The sequence below is a fragment of the Anas platyrhynchos genome, chromosome 1 (assembly GCF_047663525.1).
Source record: "Anas platyrhynchos isolate ZD024472 breed Pekin duck chromosome 1, IASCAAS_PekinDuck_T2T, whole genome shotgun sequence".
Lineage (NCBI taxonomy): Eukaryota > Metazoa > Chordata > Aves > Anseriformes > Anatidae > Anas > Anas platyrhynchos.
Window position 1 is genome coordinate 81,736,193 of NC_092587.1, and position 20,287 is coordinate 81,756,479.

The 20,287-nt window shown below is 39.8% G+C and overlaps 1 protein-coding gene across 2 annotated transcripts in view; it reads right to left on the reverse strand.

Moving 5' to 3' along the window:
* Window positions 1-19,325, reverse strand: part of KEL (Kell metallo-endopeptidase (Kell blood group)) — a 33,307-nt gene extending 13,982 nt beyond the window's left edge. Inside the window, exons 1-12 of one of the 2 annotated variants that reach the window (XM_021270175.4) lie at window positions 18,738-19,325; window positions 11,980-12,121; window positions 10,202-10,405; window positions 9,475-9,599; window positions 6,342-6,488; window positions 5,677-5,739; window positions 4,340-4,528; window positions 3,785-3,930; window positions 2,269-2,392; window positions 1,699-1,809; window positions 643-741; window positions 79-156 (exon numbers count right to left, since the gene is read on the reverse strand). In XM_021270175.4, coding sequence (XP_021125850.1) covers window positions 79-156; window positions 643-741; window positions 1,699-1,809; window positions 2,269-2,392; window positions 3,785-3,930; window positions 4,340-4,528; window positions 5,677-5,739; window positions 6,342-6,488; window positions 9,475-9,599; window positions 10,202-10,405; window positions 11,980-12,121; window positions 18,738-18,755 — 1,446 coding nt within the window. In that variant the 5' untranslated portion in view covers window positions 18,756-19,325. Of the gene's footprint in view, window positions 1-78; window positions 157-642; window positions 742-1,698; window positions 1,810-2,268; window positions 2,393-3,784; window positions 3,931-4,339; window positions 4,529-5,676; window positions 5,740-6,341; window positions 6,489-9,474; window positions 9,600-10,201; window positions 10,406-11,819; window positions 12,122-18,737 lie in introns of those variants that run through there. The other variant, XM_021270177.4, reaches the window with a different exon arrangement.
* Window positions 19,326-20,287: the final 962 nt, after the last annotated feature.

A 20,287-nucleotide genomic window follows, 5' to 3' on the forward strand; every position in this document is an offset into this window, starting at 1 on the left:
TTATCAGCAGACAAGATAGCAGTTGGTACAAGTAAACTGCCAGTAGTGAGACAGACAGGTTTACATTATATAGCTCACATTCTGGTATTCCAGGTTCACTTTGGCAGTCTGAAGTATGTAAGCTGGATAGCCAATCTCCACTTGTAGCGTGGACATCTAAAATTATAATTAAAAAAAAAAAAAAACAAAAAACAAATGTGACCAACAGGGAGTTTTACATTCTGGAAGTCCCTTTTAAACTCTATTTCTAAACAAAAATAGGATCTATTAATCAGCAGTTTACAAAAAACAACTGCTCTTTTTCAACAAGACATCTCCTCTTGTTATTCTGTTCTACTTTTTTTATTTTTTAGTACAGTTTTCTGGAATTCAGTTTATATTTTTAAAATTCTATAGATGTGTAAATCTGGAGGTACTATGTAACTCATTACATTACATTAATTCACAGTATCTGTGGCCTATGTATCAGTGTCATGTGCATGATGACACCTATAGAACCACATAAAGGTTTTAGTGTGTATAAGGAATCTATTTAAAATTGTGTGCCTGTAGAAACAGGTAGAAATATGTAGGCTCCTTCCATTTTTCTCCAGAGACTATAGGGAAAGGTTGGCCTCAGTAACTTCTGCCTTCTGCACGCACCAAAACTTTAGCTTGTTGGCGTGTTTGCTCATCCATCCACTCCAACTGATCCAGTTGGCTGTAGAGAGCATCTTGGATCTCAGAGAACATCTCTTCAGCCTGCCATGGAGAACAGAAGGCACATTCAGAACTGCAGAAAAACATTGTTCAGGCCTAGTTATTGTCTTCCCATGTTCCAGCAATTCAACCATACAATAGTTCGAATATTATTCCTCTTCTCTTGATGAAAGAAGAAATAGCAGCTTCTATATCTATTTAGGCTTAAGTTTCTTAGGCATCCAGTGGTTTCTCACAGATGTCATCATTCTTTCCCACACACCTTTTCCTCTTGACCATCATAGTAAGAGGGGAAACATAATCCCTTTTCATTAAATCCCTTTCGGGATGGGAATGGATCAAATGATTGTCCCATTTCACAAAATATCCACAATAATTTCTTATTGGTGTCTCCCTTTCCAAAGTTTCCCTCCATAAAAAAAAAAAAAAAAAAAAAAAAAAAAAAAAAAAAAAAAAAAAAAAAATCTCATCATCAAAGTAAAAAAAGATATCTTTTCCACAGTGCCAGCAGGTGTTCCATTTACTGTGCATCCTCTCAGAATGTTTTGATATTGATTTGTTTCTGTAAAACTGGTCATAAATATTATGCAGTCCTTGATCACCCACCATTCCCTTATTGGCTTTATGATTGAAAAGTTTCTTTAAATACTTAAGGATTTCTGATGAATAATAACTGCCATTTCAGTTAAACACACTGAAATGGCATGCGCTCACAGGGTTCTCATAGGTATTTCTGCAGTCCATATAGCTTTGCTAACAGATGAGATAAAGATTCTAAGTGGTATTTAACATTGATTATTCTAGCAATGACAGTGCTCTTGTTCTGTTGATATCACACATTTCCCCCAAACAGAAGTATGTAACATACAGGAATGCATAAAAAGGTATAAAAGCTTTTGCTGCCTTGATGCTGTTCTAAGCTGACAGGGAAAAAAAAAAAAAAAAAAAGGAAGGAACAAAGCTGAGCTCTGCTTGGGGTATAAGAGGATGAATACCTACAAGTTTCTTGGTTTGCTGAGGGAAAATTTCCTTCACAATCATCTGCCCTAGGACTGGCTCAAAGAAAGAGCTGGTATCAGCCAAACACTTCTTCCAGCGCTCAGCTGGGGTCTGTAAGAATAGAGAAAAAAATAAAGACACCTGAGAGTGAAGAGGAAGAGACAGAAAGATGAAGACAGTAAAAAGATAAATAAACATGCTGTCAGTAGTTTATATGTTGTTATTTAAAAATGACAGCCATGAATACTGAAAATTTTAATACAGTAAAACAAATAATTGTTTACCCTACTTGTATTCACACACGATGAATACTCATATTCTGACTGTAACAAATAAATAGAAGGAAGGTGGCTATCTGTACATTGTTTCCCACCCCATGATACAGTGCAATTAGCCCTTGAAAGTTTTTTTGTGTCATGTTTACAACTCCTTGAGAAATGTGAAGCCTTAATTGGCCTAGTAGGAGTGGTTCTCCTCTCCAGATCTAAGACGTTCCACCCAGGTGAAGGATCAAGAGAATATCCAGAAGGTGTGCGCTGTGGAAGAGAAGATATTTAAAAGCTAACTCACCACTTTAGATCCCATTTTCCCATGAAGAGTCTTATATAGCTCCAAGCGTGCATCTTGGAATCGGCTGTCAAGGGCAGGGGAGAGATTCCCAACCAGACAAAGAATCATATAGATGGAAAGAACCCTGTAGGAACATGACATTTAGAAAGACCAATTGAGAGGACCCCTTTAGCCCACATTAAGATGGGGTCACCTCCTAGCTGGATGAAGTCAAATATTTAAGAAGTTATTCCATCAAAACCCTGGACCTAAAAAAATGAGCAGAAACCAGTCATCACTGAACAGCAAACAATATTCAATTTTATGAATTAAAAGCAAATATGTGGACAGGATACCATGCGAAAGCTTGATGGAAATGACAAAAATCATGAATAACTCTAAGAGGAGAACAAAGTCAATACAGTGATTTTTTTTTCAGCAACAGTCAGATTATGAGGCAGAGGAAATCTGGTAGCCTGAACAGTGACAACAAAGATTCCTGAATGGACTACTCCTGGGGCTAACAGAAGGACGATGATTTTCTCATTCATTTTGCTATGAAAGCCGCTGACATGAGTCAACCAAAGAAACTCATACTCAAGAACACCCTGAAGACTCAAGGGATAATTACCTACTCGAGTACAGGATTCATTATCGGAAGAAGGGGAAAGAGCACTTTAGGACTGGGTAATACTTATTATGGGATACTTTGAGGGGACTGTAGGATTCTGTGAGACTTAATATGGGATGCTTGTATGAAGCACCAAACGCAGAGAAAGGGACGGATCATGGTGGACTGGGAGGAGTTACGCATGGTATAGTTAAGGGGAAAGGTGATAAGAGAGAATGGACTACTGTAAACTTGTGTCTTGTCAGTATGTCTGTCTGGTTGAGTCCTGTGCATGGTCACCAGAGTCTGTTTCATCAAGTTATTTTTAAATATCTTTGTTTGTGGGTGTGTTTGTTTGTGGGGATGGGACTGGATACCAGGGAGACAAGGTTGGCTATTGGAGAGACCAACAGTTTGACCAGCTACTGGAGAGATCTGTTTTTAATGTGTATTTGTAACTAGAAGATATCTGAATACCAGCAACCAGAGTTGGGCTGCAAGTCTCAGTGGCCCACATATCCAGGTGCCAGCAGCTGTGGAGATCAGGGCATCTGGGACAGGCTACTGAACATTCTGAGTATCAAAGGCCAAATACTGCAGTAATCCATATTGTGTGTGTACGTAAATATATTTATCTATATTTCACTAGTGTAGTCCAATCCTGATCATGTGCAGAGGAGGACTAGGATCAGGCTGACTGCGCTATTCATGTTTGCATGGGTGGTGGTGGGGGGCAATATATATCCTTATATGTGTACATATACGTTGTATGCATGTGCAAGCCTATTGGGAGTATATGCTAATCCTCAGCACTGGACCTGTGGATACAGAGACACAGCAGGCTTGCAACTCATTAACTTATGGTATCAGAAGTAAATATTTCTTAAGGCATGGATAACCTCAACCACAGATTTGTACAACTCCTACCTTTTATTGTTCCAGCCTTCAATGAGCTGTGACATGCCTCTTAAGTAATCCATGTCATGCACTGCAATTGGCTGAGAAAGGTTCATTGGCATAGGATGGAAGAGGGCCTGGAGACATGACAACCAATCAATAGCAGGTGCCTTTTCCTAGAAGTAAAACAAAGCTTACATGCTGAGCTGTCAGTCTAAACAGATTGTCAAGAAATAATAGGGAAACTGGGATTGTCTCCTTGATACTGGTAATGGATGATTTCAACAAGTTGAGCTGTTTTTATGGTGTGGGTATTGATTATACTAGAAAAGGAGAATAGACATTTATTTCTTTTATCAGAACATCATGGGGGAGACAGGGAGTGGATTTGGGGACCTGGAAATTCCGACTGCTATCAATAAGAGACAGTAAGTTAATAGGTTATTTAAAATTCAACAGTCTCCAAGGGTAATTTGCAAGAAGGGCATCTAAACAGTGTAGCTCACATCTCTTTTCATCTGGATCTTCAGAATGTGAACATCACATGTAATTGTGTTTCTCAAGTTCTAAGGCACAGATAGATACCTGTAGCTCCTTAATGTTAGTGCGAAAGAACAGCATCCCCCTCTGCTGTCTTTCCTGCAGTGGGGTAACAACACGCTGGAGTTTAGAGATGAAGGACAAGGTAAGGGAAAATGAATGAGGGAAACCATCCTGTGGACCTCCAAGTAGCCCTCCAATTTTTTCCAGGTATGAGAGATAGACACGGAGAACCTGCAATACAGAGCATATGACCAGGGGGAGAAACATGACTGAAAGTTAGTCACCTCATCCATCCATCCATCCATCCATCCATCCATCCATCCATCCATCCATCCATCCATCCATCCATCCATCCATCTTGACCACATAAGATTCACTCTTTCAAAAACAATGTAGCCCTTGTCCTGAAAACTGTCATCTTCACCACAACATCCTCATGTAATTCTTCAAGTGAAATACACTTTGCCAAGTATAGCTCCTTTCTCAGTGAAGAACAGTGAATTCTCAAAAGGTAATGATTTTAATTTGTCCCAGCTAACAATTGCTTTAAACACCAGAATCACTTTAGGGCTGCAGGCTTGTTGTCTCTGGAGTTAGGAGAGCTGTAGTAGACAGTGACACAATAATTCAGTATTTTGGATGGAGAGGAAATGGCAGTCTTGCTTATATTTTAATGAGTTATCACAGGAATACTTGTGATGGCTAAAAGGGTTTATTTTTTGAGAACTCTTCTGAAAGAGTCAGACTGAGAAACTGAAATCAGCTCAGTTTTTATGCAGTTCAGAAAAATTAGATAGTTGTGATGAAATTATCTTTGCTGCAATGTCTCCCATGTTCAAAGACCTTATTTCCCTAGCTTAGGTTAAAACATTTTAAAATTACTACCCTACTACACCAATGTTAATAGATTATAAAGCCTTTATTTTGAACAACAAAAAATTTTTGAAACATTCATTCAAGATAGAGGGAGCCCCAGATTCATATTACCTAGTAAATATAAAATAAAATTCATAAAAATCATAGAAACACAAGATTTGAAAGGACCTACAAGGTCATCTAATCCAACCATCCTCCTATCACCAATACTACCCACTAAGCTACTAAATCACATCTCAATTTTATATCTCAATCATATCTCAAAATTTTAACATTCTCTTTCTACACTAGAAGTTTTAAAAATGGCATCTAAAATTGGTTGCATTATAGAAGCTAGTATTTTACAAAAGCAGACTATTTTATAACAAATTCCATCTGGAGACATTTTTAGAGGCCACCAACCATACCTCATGGAAATAGGTCACTCTGAATCAGGAAGAAATTCAAAGAGATCCCTACACCAAATTACTATTTTTACCTTTCGTCAGTCTCTGATATGTTACCTCAGGATAATTTTTCTCTTTGAATTTACTCTCAGGTGGCATCTCAAACTCAGGATGGTCAATCTGCAAAAAGGAGTAAAGGACAAATATCTGGCTATTTCCAGAAACACTAGAAGTGTTAAGACTATGTTAAATAGGCTTTCTTTGTCTCTGTGTCACAGCATTTGAAATGTTAATAAATTGCCTGAAAGATTCAAAAATGTTTCCTAGGTACTTTTTGTGGATCTATCGCATTCTGCAGCTTATTTACAATCTCATTACAAATCTGTGGTGACTGACATTCAAATATAAACCACATTGTTAAATATTTCTGATGAGATGCAAAATTAATAGTATAATAATGTATTAGATGCTTAACATTTAGAGTGCTTTTGTAGAGTACACTGCTCTACTAGCCACACCTGTGAACGAGTGACACTTCCACAACAAAGCAGAAATTTACACCAATCAACCAGAAGAGGTGAAAGCAAGCAATCTATTCCTCTTCATCTCCTCATTCTCCAGAATTAAGGGGTCTTTTTTGCAATAAAATTATGAAGATTACAGAAAATTTTATGAAAACTTTCTTCAAAGAAGAACTTGAGCAAGCCTGGATCTCATGAACTGTGTTACTGACTCTTTGTTCCTGGCACTTCCTGATAACTCTCTTTCATTAATCCACTCACCTGAATTACATTGGTCTTGGGATCAAAAGGACTAGGTCCCACATGCACTCTGAAAAAGGGAAAGGTGTTGTATCTGCCCATGAGAATCCGAAGAGTTTCATTAAAATCTTTTGCTTTCCCTATGCCTGTGATGTTCCATCCAACAACCTAGAGAAGGGATAGACAGCATGACCACAGGTGAGAAAAACACTTTTTTGATTCTTATTTACAAACATTTTTTTCACTCCTATCAACTCAGTCATTATGACAACAGAGAAACAATAGAGCAAATAGCAACAGGGAAACTCATGTAGGTTTCTACATACCCTGCTTTAAAACTACCTGTCACTTTCACTTAAGGAAAGTAATGAATTTCAAGATGACACTGGAGGGGAAAGAGATAGAAAAAAAAAGAAAGCTGGTTAATATTCAAGGATCACCTCCTCCAAGTTCAAGAATGGTCCACCCCAATGAATAGGAAGTAAGGCAAAAATGCCAGGAGGCCTGAGTGGATTAACAAGGAGCTCCTGGCCAAACTCAATCACAAAAAGGAAGCCTACAAAGAGTGGAAGCAAGACAGGTGTCCTGGGAGGAATACCGAGATGTTCAAATATGCCAGGATGAAGTTAAGAAAGCTAAAGCCCTAATGGAATTGAATTTTGCCAGGTATATTGAAGACAACAAGAAGGGCTTCTGTAAGTGTATCAATGAAAAAACAAAGGCTAGGAAAGATGTGAGTCTGTTGCTAAACAAGATGGGGAACCTGGTTACACAGAAAATTAAGATGGCTGAGATTATGAATGCCGTCTTTGCCAGAGTTTTTACTAGAAAGACTAGAAACACAGGTCACAGAGACAAAGAGGAAAGGCTGCAGTAAGGAAGATGTACCCTTGGTGGAAGACCATGACGTCAGGAAATATTTTGGCAAATTGGATTTACAGAGCCCATGACCATTGATAGGATGCACCCATGCATGTTGTAGGAGCTGGCAGATATTATTGTGAGACCACTCTCAATAATCTGATTGATCATGGAGACTGGGAAAAGTACCTGGAAAGCAAACATCATTCCTGTCTGCAAGAAGGGCACAAAGGAAGACCCAGGGAACTGCAGGTTGGTCAGCCTCACCTCAGTCCCTGGGAAGGTGATGAAATGGCTAAACCTGGAAATCACTTGCAGGCACATGAAGAAGAAGATCATCTGGAGTAGTCAGCATGGCTTCACCAAGGAGAAGTCGTGCTTGATCAACAGGATAAGCTTCTGCAATGAAATGACTGCCCTGGTGGATGGTGGATGAGGGAAGGGTCATTAGGAATTATCTTCCTGCACTTCAACAAGGTTTTTGACACTGTCTCCAAAATAATCCTCATTGACAAGCTGCATGGGCTGTATGGGCAGATGAGTGAAATGGATTGAAAACTGGCTGAACAGCCAGGCCCAGAGCATGGTGATCAGTCTAGTTGGAGGCCACCACCTAGCAGTGTACTCCAGTGGTCCCTTCTGTGTCCAGCCCTGTTCAACATCTTCATTAATGATCTGGATGATGGGTCCAAGTGTGTCCTCAGCAAGTATGCAGATGACATAACACTGGGAGAAGGGGTTGATTCACCAAAGCATCATGCTGCCATCCAAAGAGACCTGGACAGGCTGTTAAAATGGGCTGACAGGAACCTTATAAAGTTCAACAAGGGAAAGTGCAAAGTCCTGCACTTCGGGAGGAACAACTGCAGGCACCAGTACATGCCGGGGGATTCCTTGCTGGAAAGCTGTAGGGGGTTCCGGTGGCCACCAAGTAGAACATGAGCCAGAAATGTGCCCTTACCACAAAGAAGGTTCATGGTATCCTGGGCTGCATTAGGCAAAGTATCACCAGGTTGAGGGAGGTGATCCTTCCCCTGTACTCAGCACTGGTGAGGTCACACCTGAAGTATTGTGTCCAGGTGCTGGGCTAGTGGGCTCGGCAATTCAGGAGAGACATGGAGCTACTGGAGATAGTCCAATCAAGGGCCACAGAAATGGCTAAGGGGCTGGAGCATTTTACATATGAGGAAAGTCTGAGAGAGCTGGGACTGCTTAGCCTGAAGAAATGAAGGCTCGAAGGGAATCTTATCAATCTATATAAATGTCCGAAGATGGAAGGAATATAGTCAGGTTCTTTTCAGTGGTGCCCAGTGACATGGTGAGAGGTAATGAGCACACACTAAAACACGAGATTCTGAACATCTGAAAACATTTTTACTGTGTGGGTGACTGAGCACTGGCACGTGTTACCCAGAGACATTGTGGGGTCTCCCGCCTTGGAGATATTCAAAAGTCATCTGGAGAAGGTCCTAGATGCTGGCTGTAGGTGGCCCTGCTTGAGCAGGAGAGTTGGATCAAATGACCTCCAGAGGTCTCTTCCAACCTCAACCATTCTGTGATTCTGTGACAGCGAAAACAAATGATAATTATCAACAGAACAGGGTACACTGGAAAAATATAATAATAAAATAAATAAAAAGGCAGTGAAGGAGGGAGCGAAAAAGGATATATTTTTCTAAAGTTATCCAGGTGGACAAACAGAGATCAGGAATTTAGGGTCCCTCCTCCCTAACAGGCAGATACTCAGGGGGCCGTGCAGTCACTGTTCCTTCTGCTGAAAGTTTCCACATCAGCCTTGGAGACAGGGCATAACTGCAATCTGCTAACAGGAATTCTCCCTGGCACTGGGAGAAACCTCCCAGAATGGCAATAGAAGCATTTTCCTCTTCAGGCAAGTTTTCCTGAAGCCTGGAGTAGTGGATGGCTGTCAGATCTTAGACAAGCATTTCACCCATTTTGCAAGATGTTTCCTGATCTGTAAGTCAAATTGTATTGAACTGAGCTTCTGAGATTAAGTAATCCCTCTTTGCAGTCTTGGTTGTTGAGCAGTTGTAAAATGTAAGGTCATGAGGGCAGATTTATGTACCTGATGTCAGAAAGCCAAATCTTTAAACAGCATTCAAATTGAGATTTATCTTGTAGAAGTCAGGCTGTGAACCATGAGCTTATTTCAAAACCAGATGCTAGCAAAATTCCACCATGCAGGAACATATGGCCTAAATTTCACTCTTTCCTTTTTTTTTTCTTACAGGAATTGTCCTCTGCATGTAGAAGATGCAGCAGAAACATTCACCTGATTTAGGAGGTTCTTCCATGTTTGATTTCCTTGGGATTCTATCTTTTGTGTATCCATGCAGGAACGATAGAACTGGATTGCTTTCTCTTTAGCTGAGCCTCTTATCTCAAACTGTGGGGCCTCTGAGGAAAAAAAAATAAAATAAAAATGAAAAACTGCAAAGGTGATAAAGTTGATAATAAAGAAAGATGGGCAGTATTAGAGCAGAGGAAGGCTGTAAGAAAATATCACCTTGCACTTTCAGAGCAGTTTAGTAAATATATCTACACTTTGCCAAGTAACCCAAAGCAAGATGTTTTCTAGTGTTTGCTATGACTCTTCCTGAGACCAAATATGTGACTTTCTTTGCATGGAGACTGGAGCACAACAGAAAGGTTGATCATACCTAGGTTTTGGTCCCACATGGAGTCAGGACAAGGTCAGAGTGCACATTCAGACATGCACAGCAAAAAGGGTCTACTTTTACAAGGCAGTAGGAAAATGGTTTAGTTTCCTGAATTTTGAAGTGTGACTTCCATTTCTTACACTTGGCAAGAAGAATCGAAATGTTTGAAATGCAACTATTTTAATATGATCTCTCAAGAATATACCTGCACCTGTAATAACAGAAAATGAAGAGACTGGACTCAGTCCCTGACAGGAATGATTGTGCTCTCAGTTATAAATATTCTCAGCTCTGACTCAGGAAGATGCTGAAAGTAACACAACAACCATCTCTCTCTACCTAAAAGCCTTTTCAGGACAAGCTGATTTTCCTCCAACAATATATCAAAGACGTTTCGTGACTCTTCTGTGGTTCTGCTTGAGTGATTGCTTTCCCAGTTGCTGCAAGCATACTTGTAGAAATCCTCACAGGGGTCTACAGCATCATTCCTAGAATTCAGGAGTCTGGACAACAGTGCAAGCCTCAGCTCAGCATCACATGATCCTGGACAGAAGTAAACAAGAGAGAACTGAGCAGTGGCAGTGAGAACAACTCCACACATGCACAAAAAAAAAAAAAAAAAAAGGAGTTATCTGTGGGACATGCCTTTCTCCTCCCTCCAGATTTATTTTTGGTACAAACTCTTTTGCATACAGACTGTTGAATTCCTTGTAAGTTTTTGCTGAAGATGGAACAATACGTATTCTGTCTTTAACTTTACAGCAAGGCTGCCATTGCACTTTGTAAGGGAGATTCTTTAAATAAAAGACAGGTAGTCAGTCCAGAGGTGGTGCCCTCCATTCTATCTAGGCAGTAACAGGTTGGATTATTCTGCCTTCTCAATGTGCTCTCTCTGAAACAGCACACAGTGATTTGGCCAAATGATAAGAAGCTACTGATGATGTCAACAAATGGAGCAAAGAAAAGACATAGTACAGAGAATTAAGAGATAAGTTTAATACATAGAGGGAGATGTTCAAGCATAGGAAACAAATATTTCTTATAAATGACATTTCTTAAAACAGAACAAAAATTTCCTAGTGTTTCTTGTATTCCTCCTTAGATAAATGGGGATCAACACCCCCCTCCCCACCTCCACCCTCCTTATCTAAGGTGCTGTGAACCCCTGGGTATGTGTTCTCTTTTGGGGTCAGGGTATCTTGTAACAACATCAGATCAGCTCAATTGTTAAATAAGCCATTTGTAAATCAAGATAAGACTTTCCATTCTGTGGTTTCAGCAGTTCTCATGGGAGGAGATATGCAAAGTGAAAATAAGCAATATCTAAGCTAACCAATATCTTTCCTTAGTCTCTATAATGAATGGTTTCCAACGTACAACAGGGGCTGGAACGGGTTTGTGCCTGTTCCTTCTCGTACTGTCACTGGGCACAATTGAAAAGAGGCTGGCTCCATCCTCTTGACACCCTTCCCTCAGATATATATATACATTAACGAGGTCTCCCCTCAATCTTCTCTTTTCCAGGCTAACTTGCCCTCCTACTTTCAGCGTGTACAACAGGTGCTTCAGTCCTCCAATTTTCTTCGTAGCCCTTCTCTGAACTTGCTCCAGTAGTTCTGTGTCCCTATTTTACTGGGGAGCCCAGACTAGACTTATTAAGTCAGGGGTGGAAAAGCAGAGGAGAAGCTACAAATCTCAAATTCTGCATCAGTTTCCTGGAAGTTACTACATAGGGTAGTAACTGGTCATAGAAGCTGGAGGCCAGGACAAGGAGATTCAAGAATCACACAGAATCACAGAATCACAGAATTTCTAGGTTGGAAGAGACCAAACATCTTAACAATATAATGCTGCTGTCCCACAAAGCTGAACCCAGGCTTATTAAATGGCAGGCAGAGGAGGAGGAGTGTGGGGATATATCCCTGCTATGAGAAAAAGAGAAGGCAGAAGAGTGTACCTTTTCACAACTGGTGTCTTCTTATGTTTCTTCAAGATCCTGAAAGTCTGATTCTTAAAAAAATGCTAAGCCTAATAAGCATTGGAGGCAGACAGGAGAGGAAGGGTACTTAAAAATAGATTGTATGAGGAAGCAGGGAAAAGGATATCCCATATTATACCTAGACCACAAGTCATCATGATGTAGGTGATAAGTAATGTAAAACCAAGGAGAGTACTGAGAAGAAGTGCACACAGAAGTAGGCTTTTCCGTTGAAGACATCGTTCCTTCTTTGCACCTGTTCTCAGCTCCTGGTCACAGGTCTGAGGAGAGAAAAATGAGACAAACAGAAAAAAATGAAGAAATATTTGTGTTAAAGTTAGCACTGGTCATATACTCTGTCTTCTCACTTATCTACTGGAAAATCACTCATGGGACTAGTGACAGAATACTAACAGTGGCCCCAGTCATCTAATGAGTTTGTTCCAAGGGGCATTCTCACCTCTTCCATATCCCTTTCTTTTCCAGCAACAGCTGTTCCACAGTGTTATTAAACACACATCTAAACACCAGCTTGCCATGAGGTGGCCTACCCTCCCATAGTTTCTTTTGTTTTATGGAATCATCTTGCATATGCCTCCTGAAAGTAACAAAGCCTTTTTAAGCCCTTAAAGCTAAAAACAGGATGGCTAGGTGTGGTGGTTTAACCCAGCTGGGCAGCCGAACTCCATCCCAACCTCTCTCTCACTCCCCCTCTTCAAAAGGGAAGGGGGAGAAAATATGATGAAAAGGGCTCAAGGCTTGAGATGAGGACAGGGAGGTCGCTCAACAATTGTCATCACAGGCAAAACAAACTCAGCATAGAGAGATTAATGCATGTATAATGTATTGCCTGTTACTAACAGACTAGAACAGTGAGAAACTAAAAGCAAGCTGATAACACCTTCCCCCCATCCACCCTCTTCTACGTCCTCCCCCCAAACGGTGCAGGGGAAGGCATAATGGGGGCTGCAGTCAGTCCATAATGCTTTGTCCCTGCTGCTCCTTCATGCTCAATCTCTGCCCCTGCTCCAGCATGGAGTCCCTCCCACGGGATGCAGTCCTTCCTGAACTGATCTTGCATGGGCTTCCTACAAGCAGCAGCTCTTCAAGAACTGCTCCAATATGGGTCTGTACCATGGGGTCCATCCTTCAGGAGCAAACTGCTCCAACATGGGTCCCCCACAGTCAGCAGCTCCTGCCAGACCATCTGCTCATGTGTGGGCTCCTCTCAATGGGCTGCAGCTCGGGCTCAGACTCTGCTCTGGCAGGGGTTCTCCTTAGGCTCTCCTTCACGTCAAATCCATGTGCTCCACCATGTGCTCCTCCACAGGCTGCAGCATGGAGATCTGCTCAGTTGCACTACACCATGGGCTGCATGGGAACATCCTGCTCTATCATGATCTTCTCCACAGGCCACAGGGAACTATTGCTCTGGTGCCTGGAACATCTGCTCTCCCTCCTTCTTCACTGACCTTGATGTCTATAGGGCTATTTCTCTCTCCTTGCTCTCCCAGCTGCTGTTGTGTAGTGGGTTTTTCACTTTCTTAAAACTGCTCTCACAGAGGTGCAAATACAATTGTTTATTAGCTTGGTTCTGGCCAGTGGTGGGTCCCTTTTGGAGCTGGCTAAAACTGACCCTTCTCTAAATGGGGCAACTTCTGGACTCTTCTCACAGAGGCCACCTCTGCAGCCTCCCTGCTACCAAAACCTGGCCACATAAACCCAGTACACTAGGACTAGTGGTTCTTTAATGTTTGTCTACTTGAGCACTAATTTCAACATGAGCACTAATCTCTTCTCAAGAAAGAGCATCTGAACCCTAAGCCCTGTAGTCAAGTTCAAATGAGAGAGATTTGTCCCATTCTAAAAAGTGCAGTATGATGTAAGTCACAGGGAGTATCTTTTTTACAGACTTTACATTGCTCTTATATTCGGTTGTATTTGCAATTTAGTCAGTGGAAAAGGTTAGCCATGTTATGAATACTGCTTCTATTTCAAACATGTCTTAAGATAAACTGAAGCATTCTCCAAAGATACCAGTCTTTTTCTCCATTGACTGCAAAGGAAGCAACATGACTATGTCATTTTACACTTCTAAATTCCACCTGGGTAAAGTTACACAAAGTTACCTTTGCTGTGTGTGTTCAATGCTTTTATGTATTTTGGTGTGCATGAACGTGGACAAGAACAGTAGGTTACAGCATACCACAAGGGAACAGACATGGGAATGTATGTTGGTAGTCTAATAAAAGGAAAAGAACTGAAAAAATGAAAAGTAGAATGATTGAAAAGAATATACAGGGCAAAAAAGAAGGCAGAAGGGGAAAAAAAAAAAAAAAAAAGAAAAAAGAAAATAAAGGAAAACCTGAGACTAAGAGGATAATGAGGAAATAGTATAGCAAATAAGGAGTAAACCTAATAGTCTTGAAAGCTGAAGGAAGTGCTAGTCTGAAATTCTTAAATGTCACTGTTAGAACCTGGCTTGCACTTCCCCCACCACAATTCCAGCTTAGCTCCCTGTGCTCAAGCCTGCCTCTCCAATATAATAAAGTTGTTTGAGAAATCTTGACAGAGAAAGCTAGAAGAAACCTTGGTAGAGGTGCCCACCGAATGCCACTGAGTGCCTTCGGTGGGAGCTGCTTTTTGCAGATTTCATGTATGATCTTCGTCTCAGCTATGCTTCAGCAGCATTATAGCCCCACCTATGGCTGGCCATGGCTGGCCATGTACCCCATTGATCTGAACCCTGACCTACAGACTTGACTGTGCAGGTTTGACCTTGGACTTGCCTCCTCACAATGGACTTACTTTGCAATCTAGACTCTTGGTTGACCCTGGCTACTGGCACCAATCCTGCCTTACTTCGTTCATTCCCATACTGTGGGTTTACACCCTTTGCTGTTAAGGCCAGTACATCTTGCTTGTCTCATCATGGCTCTCAGCTTCCAGAATTTTTCCTTGTTTGCCCTTTCTGCTCACTTACATGGAGAAGCTAAAGATTATGTTAAAATGCATTCATCATCATGCTTATTAGGCAAAAACAAACAAACAAACAAAAATCAGAAAACATGTATCTTTATAAAAAGAACAAAACCATATAAGATGTAGCCATATACTTCACAGCATAGGCCCCTTCCTCTAAGGAAAGGCTAAGGAAATGAACAGCCTGCTGTTAACCATCTTAGTAAATCATTTCCAGAAATACACTTCTGGAGTATGTTTGGACGCTGTGGTGGTGATTTCTGCTCAAAAACATTAACAGAACAGAAAATACAGAAAGAAACAGAAAACAAACAAAATAACAACAAAACAACAAAACAGACCCTATTATTTGATATATTTCAAATGTCCATTTATTCAATCATTGACTTCTCAATCATTGACTTCTCAAAAGCAGCTTATTTGAAGGGTTAAACGCCTAACTACTTTTATCTCTTTATAATCCTTTTCTGATGACTTCTTAAGACAGGATACAGGATAACTAAGCAGAGAGCAAGTGCATACAAGTGAATCCTGGCATTAAAAGGTGCAAAATACAAAACATGAACTTACTGGCAAAGTATAGTGTAGGAAATATAAAAGAGGAAATCTAAATTCCTTTCAAATGCCTCTGTAGTAAAACATCTTATCTTTTACTCTCCAAGAACAGACAAAGTGAGGGAAGTGAGCAAAAGAAAATTTGCTTTGCTGAATGGAAAAAGAAAATCCAAGCCCCTGTCTCTCACCATTTAGGAAAGAGCGAACTATTTATATTCACTATGCTCCAGAATTTTCTGGAGTTCTGGAATACACCTTGTCTTTAACACTGAAAATCTGCCCTATACCTATAACAAAATGATTAGCATTTTGCAGTTCTTCAGTCTCACACTATTAGAGGATAACTATTTCTCTCTTTTGAGTGCTAATTATGCTATTTACTACTCAAAAGAGAGAAATAGATACCCTCTGCTAACACGCAGGTACTAATGAATCTGAGAAATCAATGCTCAAGATCAAAGTATTTGTTAACAGTAGGTCTACATCAGTCCTATAAATTACATTCCTTTTGAAATTGAAAATGTCACAAATAACCAATTTTCTTTAAAACCTGTAAGAAAACTAGACTGTCCCCCTCAAAACTACAGTGTGAAATGACTAGAGAATTGCACATTTACCAGACTGAGAATAGCAGAATATTGCACACCACAAAAAAAGAAAAGAAAAGAAAAGAAAAGAAAAGAAAAGAAAAGAAAAGAAAAGAAAAGAAAAGAAAAGAAAAGAAAAGAAAAGAAAAGAAAAGAAAAGAAAAGAAAAGAAAAGAAAAGAAAAGAAAAGAAAAGAAAAGAAAAGAAAAGAAAAGAAAAGAAAAGAAAAGAAAAGAAAAGAAAAGAAGAGAGGAGAGGAGAGGAGAGGAGAGGAGAGGAGAGGAGAGGAGAGGAGAGGAGAGGAGAGGAGAGGAGAGGAGAGGAGAGGAGAGGAGAGGAGAGGAGAGGAGAGGAGAGGAGAGGAGAGGAGAGGAGAGGAGAGGAGAGGAGAGGAGAGGAGAGGAGAGGAGAGGAGAGGAGAGGAGAGGAGAGGAGAGGAGAGGAGAGGAGAGGAGGAAGGAGCCTAGAAAGATAATTGAGTCCAACTGCTTGACCACTTCAAGGCTAACCAAAATTTAAAGCATATTATTGAGGGCATTATCCAAATGCCTCTTGAACATTGCTGAGGGAAATTGAAATTGGTTGTGTACCTCTAGATTAAAAACTGGAGTCTAAGGTCTATGTTATCATAGAATTGTAGAATCATATGACTCTATTATTTTACTTCTCTATTAGAAACTGGATTTTAAGGTCTGTGTTATGTGAGCCATAAGGCTAAAAAAATTTCTTTAAGCACCTCACCTTCCCTAAGGAGTGTCTCTCTAATCTGTCCTCTGTTACTGGGGCTGGCTTTGACATTGTGAAGTTTAAAGTGAAATATAAAGTCTATCCTAATTCAGTGATCCTTGGCAAGAAACTGTGGATTTAACTAGGTGGAGCCAGAACTGGGCTATACAAACTCCCAGGGCACAGGACACAGGAACGTTACAAAGCTTGCAGGAAGCAGAAGCATTTTATGTGGTATATTTGAGGTTTGGTTGCATCACCCACCACGCCCCATATAAAGAGACAAGTGAATGGCCTGAAGAAGCCTGTGCAAGAGGATAAAGAGCCTTTAATCTCTGACAGAGCTCTTACATATGGACCTCATCTGAGTGAGTGAGAAGTATGATTAGTATTTGCATGAAGTTGAAGATAAATTTCCACTACAGTTTCAGTTCTTTCATGTTTTTCTTTGAAGAATGTACAAGTGCTTAAATTTAAATGGCTTCACTGTAGCTAAGAGAACAAATGCCTGTGAAATCACTAGAAGCAGACTTCTAATCGTCATTAGTTATAAAACAAATGAATTAGTTATAAAATGAACAACTTTGAAGATATGTACTACACAAATTATCCCATTTGAATGAGAGCATGCTAGCAGAATCCTTACAGGTACTGGGTAACATTAAAGAAAAAACAGTTTGATGCAATTAAATCAGCCAAAGAATTTGATTTTTCTTCAGCATCTCCTTCTTTCTCTTTCCAAGGCATCTCTGAATTCTGCAGAGGTTGATGTTCCTCTGCCGCATTCTCTCCCATCTCTTATTTCCCCAGTGTTTAGTACTGCTGCAGAAAAAGATGACTGTAACTTTGAGGGAAATTAAATTCGTTAAAATAAAGAGACCCTAAGGAGGGAGAATTGGAGCTATTTTTCATAAATGTTTACCAGACGATTTAAGGGTATTGTTTATCAGCCAGTAGACTATTCAGGAATTACTGACTTGAATTGTTGCCCAAATTGTCTATATCACATTAGTTAAGTGGATGATGTTTTCAAACTAATGCTTTAAAATTAATTTAACATTTTCTTAAATTTATCTTTTGTAAGCAAATCATTTAAGCACATAGGTTGAGCACACTGAATGGCATTTCAGAAATCATGTTTTAGACTGTGTTCAAAGTATCCTACCTCCTAACATGAGAAACTAAACAGAAAGTGTGTTGAATTATATTCTGAACTACTAAAAGTCAGAAACATAACAAAGGGCAACAACTATTTGAAATTGTGATTGTTGGCTGATCTCTATCACACAGTAATACGAGAATGGATATACAAACCAAACATTTCTGCAAATTCTTTAGCTAGAAAAATGCAGATGAGATAAAGTGAATGACCATTTGCAATAAAAACATAGCTCTTGCAACACTGAACAGTTTTCAACATAACAAAATATGTTTCTTTTTATATAAACTAGTTATATTGAAAATATTACTGTTGTTATTAAATATGAATGTTTTGTACCTTTTAGCAACCTTCAGCTAACAGTTTAGTTAGTAATTTGTCTATAAATATCGAATTAACACTCTACTAATCATCTACTAATCATCTGTGAGATGTAAAACCAGGAAAAGGACACCATGCTGCATGGAGAGCAAATAGCCATTTTCGTGTTCAGAAAGCTATGCCACATTTACCCACAATTTTTTGAGAGGAAAAAAAAAAAAAAAAAGCACATTTCTGCATAAGTGCTTTCTGAAAATAATTTGTTTGTTGAAAAATGAGGATACAAAATAAGAAGCAAATAATCAGCTTATTAAGCTTATTATTATTTATTGCCAGGGCTTCAAACAGGTCTGAATAAAGCCTTGGAATGGCTGTTAGGATGACTAACAGGAAGAGCAAGAATCCCTAAATCCTCACACCATACCCCACCACATCAGTAATTCTGAGACCTGGGCAAGGTCCTTCTGGATGCAAAGTCTCAAATTTCAATTACTCCAGTACCCTAGGGCAGTAATAAGAAGAAGAGCTGCTATGACAGGGCAAGAAAATAAGACAAACCTTCCTTACCTCTGGAACAGTCTTCATTTTTGTCACTGAGCTGGCTTTGCCTCTATAGTTACCGCAGTTGTCAGCTCTGTTTACTTGTTTACTATCAGTCTTCTGTGCTCATGGCACACTACTGAGTTCAGAGACAATCTCTTCTTCCCAGCTTGGCTGATTGCTGTGGGGAGGGGAAAAGCAAGGAAAAGCTCTGAGAAAAACACCCTTAAAGAAAATGGGAGGGAGGGAAATGGATATATTTCTGCAACTCTCCACCCACCTTCTCTTCCTAACACCCCTGTTTCTCATAAAACTAGCTTTATTGTTCCCTTCTGCATCTCTCTGCAACTCAAGGTCTTTTTCTCTTTTGGCTCTATACTGAAATCTGTTTGAAAAGAAGTATGTGATTCTGTCTCCTCGAGCCTCTTCTCAATTATTTGCTTCTTCTTTTCTCTCCAACAGCCTTACTATCCTGTCCACCCAACAAGCCTGTTTTGGTTTGATATTTTCACTGCTACTAGCCTGTTCCAACCTGATGCTCTGTGGCCTAGAGGCCTCTGTCTACTGCAAGATTCTGCAGAATATGGATCCTGTTGTTCCTCCTCACCCCAAAAGGAAGGTTGACATGCTGCCTTTTTTTTTTCTCTGTCTCATCTGCATGTAAGTTAATTCAAAGACATGAACAGAAATCCACTTCTGGTTCTTTTTCTTTTGGATTAAGAGGCATAATAAATAAATAAATAGATAAATAAATAAATAAATAAATTGTTACTGACTCTATTTGCAATTGAATGTTGCTTCTCAGGTGATGGTAGCCTATGTGTCTTTGCTTCCTTAAGAATGTATATTGGAGAGATTAAGGCACACAGTTAATTTACTTTGAGTAATGAGAACAAGCATCACTTCCCTGAGACATTAAAAATAGAGTAATGGAATCAGCTGAGACCTGATCAAGTGGATGCCGGGATTTGAGAGGGATGGTAGAGAAGAGTTTGGTGTCAGTTTCCAAAATGACCGAAGCAAGCAGAACACTGGGACAGGACAGTTTACCTCCCTACCTTGTGAGTATCTCAGAGAAACACAGTGTCTTGGTTCACTAGTTTGGAAATAAACAGATATCAGTTCAGTTGTTCAGAGCTTCCCAAAATTTTGGGAAGCTTTCCTAAAATCCAAATCTTCTTCCCACCACCAATCAAATTTTTATCCGTGTTCGAGTAGTGCTGAAACCTTGGGTATACTGTGACAAAAACACTTGTTATATGTCTGAGACCAGTTACATAGACCCAGTTTTTTCTACTTCTGAGGTCACTGGTAGTTATGTATTTCTATATTTAATTAACATCTCTAAATATTGTAAAAAATATTGCATACAGCAAAAAAGATCCTTACTGACCTTTCTTTCCTTGCAATAGGTCACCTCCCTTCAGCTTAACTTCAGACTCCAATTTGAAATACTTCTTGAATAAGTGATTGAGATTTGTCTTACGGGAAGCTGTAAGACATCATTTTCTGTAGTCACAATTCCTACATCACTGGAATGAGCATTACCGTGATTCAAACTGTCCAACAGATGCAAA